This window comes from Amphimedon queenslandica, unplaced genomic scaffold (genome assembly GCF_000090795.2).
Source record: "Amphimedon queenslandica unplaced genomic scaffold, v1.1 AMPQUscaffold_13503, whole genome shotgun sequence".
Lineage (NCBI taxonomy): Eukaryota > Metazoa > Porifera > Demospongiae > Haplosclerida > Niphatidae > Amphimedon > Amphimedon queenslandica.
The window spans coordinates 44,218-49,504 of NW_003546261.1; the positions used below are offsets into that span (position 1 = coordinate 44,218).

At 34.7% G+C, this 5,287-nt stretch overlaps 1 protein-coding gene across 1 annotated transcript in view; it reads left to right on the forward strand.

The window, feature by feature from the left end:
- Positions 1-810: 810 nt before the first annotated feature.
- The window catches only part of LOC105316673 (atrial natriuretic peptide-converting enzyme-like), a 7,854-nt gene continuing 3,377 nt past the window's right edge, over positions 811-5,287 (forward strand). The window contains exons 1-2 of the mRNA XM_020008942.1: positions 811-852; positions 3,793-3,870. Of these exons, the coding sequence (XP_019864501.1) occupies positions 811-852; positions 3,793-3,870 (120 nt within the window). The remainder of the gene's footprint in view (positions 853-3,792; positions 3,871-5,287) is intronic.

Here is a 5,287-nt window from a genome sequence, read left to right on the forward strand (position 1 = left end):
TAGTTAGCAACATAGCCAGTTTCTGTCACGCATGTCAAACTAGTGCAAACAAATGAGACAATCATCATACTATTCGCTAATTTGACCTGTAATTATAAGCACCAGTTTTTTCCCAAAAAAATGGACACAGTCACAGTCAGGCTTGTGTAATCAACTGCAATCCTGGTACATGTACGTACCGTGCACACACCATCACTTTCACTCAGCCCATCATCTAATCACATAATTCTTCCCTCTAAATGCACCTGGGTGTGGGTTCATTCGTTTTTCCTACCCCTCCAATACAAATCACATACCTTTAAACTTCATAAAAATTGAAATGACTCCAGTACAGTTAGATCAGGACGCCATTTTATTATTTTGACACTCCCTTTTGCACGCCCACTTTGATTATTTTTCAATTTTCAATTTTTAATAATTGAGAAAATTAACAGTAGGATGGAGTTTAAATTTTTGTAAAAATTCAGCAGATCCCAGATATAGTTTTGTCACAATTTTGAAATTAAAAAATGGAAAATCAAGGAAATTTTCAAATTTTTTGGCTAATGATTTTTTGGAAGTTGCATGTTTTAGTAATTTCTACTAAATTCAAGAAAGGAATGGTAGAAAATTACACTGACCGCCAGGTTGTGAGCTTTTTTTCACTAAGACACTTTGTCTTCTCTCCCTGGTGAAGAATTACTTTAGAAATTCTAAAGAATCTTGTAGTTGAAGATGACAGGCTAGACCTGCTTTCACAATTTATAATACAACAAGAACTTGCAATTATGTATACCCACGTGCTAATTATTGCGCTCTCAGAAACCCAACATGGCAGATAGCAACAGTTGTCAAGGAACTACATTAATAACGGTATAGCGGGTAAATTTGGAGGGGCTAAATTTTGGTGATTGGCGGATTTTTAATTTGGTGAATTTGTGGCCATGTGCCATTGAGCATGCATATAATAGCTCAAGATGGCGGATTTTTATTTTGGCGAATGGCTATCAAAATGCCAAATTTAATCCCCTCCAAAATTACCCACTATACGGTAATTGACTCGCACAGAACCTCTATAACTAAATTGGCAGCCATACCCACCAGTTGCCATGGACTGGAGAGAGAGAAAGAATAGCATTAATATTGGAATGGGAATAGCATAGCAAAGTAAACAAACACTTCATGCAATCTGAAACATGCAGAAAAGATCAATAGATGTTATCTTAGCCTGTGTTATTTTCTTCCTTTAGCAATGTACATGCGTGAACTACAACTTATAGTATCTGGAAACCACAAATGTCCCTCACAATATCTTTTTCTAGTCACTTTTCTCTATTCAGCTCTCCCTCTGCTTATGAGAGTGATGTGTGATTATAGTTAATTTACATCAAAATATTTTTTAGAACTAATGACCCTCATGTTTTTTACTCATTCTGGAAAGATCAAAGTTCAACAGTTTTGGCCTATATGACTCACACGGCTCCAGAATGGTGTGATACATCAGTTGTTAGACTGGACCTTTTTACTCTCTTCTATGTATACAATATATGGATTATGTGATAACTTGGCAGGAAGTGCCCATAATTCAATTTATTGCCACAAAGATGCCACAATAAATATTATTGTAAAATCATTATAGGAACTATAAATTAGACCACTAAAAATATTTATTTGAATTTTTTAATGGAAGAGATGATTATCGTAGACTTATTATGTAATAATGAGAAAGCTACAACCGTTTGCATTAATGCCACTAAATGTTACCTATAATTTAAGAATGTGAAAGTTGCTAAATTTATGTTGTCATATGATTTGATAGTAGTTGTATGATCACTGGTCATGTGTCTATACGCAATCAAATTTTTTTTGCCTTATTAGTAACGCGGTAGCGTTACTAAGTAGGATTCACCCCCAAACAAAATGGCTGCCACGACTTTTGCAGCCTTGCTATACCGGGAAAACGAGCTCCTATGCTTACCAGACTTCTTAGAGGACCTTATCTTGACCAGAGGACTCCATTGGTACCCATAGCATGGCTCTAGGCCCTGTCTAAGAGAAAAGCCAAAAATCGGCGAACCGGCCGTTTTGTTCAGCCACCTTTTTTTCATCTTCATCATCATCATCATCATCAAGAAGTCCTGTCAATCCAGTTGTCGGTGTGTATCTCAGTATCAGTTAGTGCTACAAGGATAATTCTTACACCAATCTACTCCAACAGTCTATGCGCAGGTCCATGTCCCATCAGATCATTCTTCAAGTAAGGAAAAAGTGGTACTGTGGCTGCTGGATCGAGCCATCTTAGCTGCATGCCGCCATTTTGTTAATTAAAGAAGCTTGCCATGTGCTCCAAAATTTGGGTGTGGTCGCGCATGCTCAGATCTGCAGCTCTGGAAGAAGCAATTTATTTTTTACCAAGCTATGCTTGCTACTGCAATACTTTAGTGGAGGTTTCCAGCTAAAAGAAGGTATTGATTTTACATGTTACTGTTTTATCAAGTGTATGATTTTATTTTATTAAAAAAAAACAAACAATTAATTAATGTATGATATGCAATGATAGTATGAATGACAACAGCCTGGAAGAACAGGAATAGCTGCATTCTGCTGCAACATTGCAGGGAAGATGGACACTCTCAGCTCACAGCTTCTTGAACAAGGACTTGTATCAAGACTAGTATTAATTTCACTTGTCATCAGGATAGTTGATATGCCTTCAGCATGTCTATTCGATGCTGTCTCTCATAAATGATGTAAAGTCATAACAATGATAATAATAATAAAGAAAATTATTGTTTGTGTAAAATCAACAAGCATCACAATGGCAACTAAAGAAATATTATAAATATTATAAAAAAATTAACACAAACAAGAACATAAAAAATTTAAAAAAACAAGATTAAGTAGGATTCCAAACGACCAACGAAAATACGAAATGAAAATCCTACTCGTGACGCAAATTCTACTCTACATTGCAAGGTGATCCGTAATTCTTACATAATAATATTGAAAGTACAATGTAGAGTAGAATTTGCGTCACAAGTAGGATTTTCATTTCGTATTTTCGTTGGTCGTTCGGAATCCTACTTAATCTTGTTTTTTTAAATTTTTTATGTTTTCAAATTAAAATTCATGTATCATTTATTTGTGGTACACATGTGTGGTGAAATGCATGGAAATACAGAATATTTAGTATGTGACTTGCTTCAATGAAAAAGTTGATAAAATGGAAATCAGCTTCCCCTGCCAGTTATCAAACCATTGACTTGATTAGTATTGCAAAACTAGAAGCTGCTAGTGGACATCAATTCTTCATGAGTAGCTGATCCTAACTTGATTCATTGACAGATTATATCTTTTTTACAGACCTTAAAAATGATTTTTGCTTCTGTTAGTGCTAAATATAAAACAAATATTGATGCATTTTTATACCCATTTTATCACTTAAGAACAGCTCTTCGTTAGAACCAATATGTCTTTTATCAGCTGGAGAAACTCAAACTTAACTAGAATATAAATGTAACGTTACAACATTAAGTTGAGCTCAGATCCACAGGAAATGCAATAAAATCATGTAAAAACAAAACTGACAATGAACCTTGTTATCACTTTTGACAACCAAAAAGCAAAGTGACATCAGCCAGGTTTTATTTTATATTTCTTTTAATTTTCTAAAATTAATAAATACTAGACATAATAATATTTTGATCTCATCGTTGCATATTCACTTCACCTTAATGTAGAATGCTATTAAGTGCATAAACCTTGTGCTAACTATATATGTAGCAGAAATATTTTAAATGTTTTATTCTATAGAGTTTTTCTTATCACAATTTGACAAAACGAGTATCGGGAGGATCTGATATACAGGAAATTAAACTATGGCCCTGGCAGGTAATGAAACTATCAAATTATATTATAAATTAATCTTTTGTTGTAATCGGCTCAAAATTTCCGTACAGCACACTAAGCTTTTTGAGTTATGGCCATTTATAAAAACAGACCAATTTTTGAAAATTTCCCTGTACACTTTTTTAACCCATGATTTTTTTATAAAAGGGCTCTAAAATCACCCCCAATATTTATTAAATTTTTATGCTGTGTAGAAGTTTAATTTTTTTGCCTTAAATTATTTGAGTTTTACCCATTTTTTAAAGGGCTAATTTTAAAAATTTTATTCTAGTACAGCCTTTTCCAAAAATTGGCTCCACAATTACCTTTTTATTACATTTTTGATGCATATTGATGTGCTTTTGCTGTGTAAAAAATTTGAGCTGGTTCTGACATAATTTTGAGTTTGAACTGATTCCTATGAAAGTCAGATTTTTATGAACTTTTAAAGTTGTTCCAAAATTAGGCCAAAGTCCTTGTTTACAAGTAAGTTTTTTCTGTTACTTATAAAATTATGCTTTTAGAAATTTTGAGCAGATTCTTTTTAAAATTGGAATTTTATGAATTTTAAAGGTGATAAAACTCTGGAAATATTATACTCTAGTACAGGGTCTTCAGCCACATTTTATCAAAAATGGCTAGGAGAAAATTCTCAATTTTTATAATTTTTTGATACAATTATACAGTTTTTTTATGTTATAAAGAAATATTAACCTGATTTTGATCAAAAATTAGACATTTTACAAGTTTTAAAGATACCTCAAAAGCCATGTACTTGCCAGGCCATGAAGCATGCTTTGAACCCTAGTCTGGTGCCAGTGTCATCATTTTGAGCCAAACCAGATGAACAAGTGCTACTACTCCTTATGTAATAAGTAAACGTTATAACACCCCCGCTAGGGATACATTGCATTTGTATGACCGAGCCTGAGGGCGAGGTCATACAAATGCAATGTACCCCGCAGCGGGGGTGTTATCAACATATTTGTGTAGTAGTGAGTGGGCGTATCAAAGGCGCGCCAATGCGCATGCTCAGTAGCACCACACCTCGTGGTAAAATGGTAGCAATGGAGGACAGGAGGCTCACAAAAAGGTACTTTTACCAACTGATTCAGGCTTTAGGTTGACATAATCTTACTATTTTCAGGCTATAAGTCTGGAAGAGGTCTAGAACAGAGATCCTGCGCTTGCTGACCGGCCATGTATCGATCTTACCTTCCCCGGCCATCTATATTTATTATTGAGGCTTAGTCAACCATTGATTTCAACGCGGAAGGAAAGCAGTGAAACTCTACCTGCATGGATTATTGGTCTGTGAATCGATCTAAAGTTTTTTTGCACTCCGGAGACTCACAATTGTTCCGACTTTGTACATATCCTCTGTCCGTTCCCGCGGGCCACTGGACCTAGGCCAGACTTT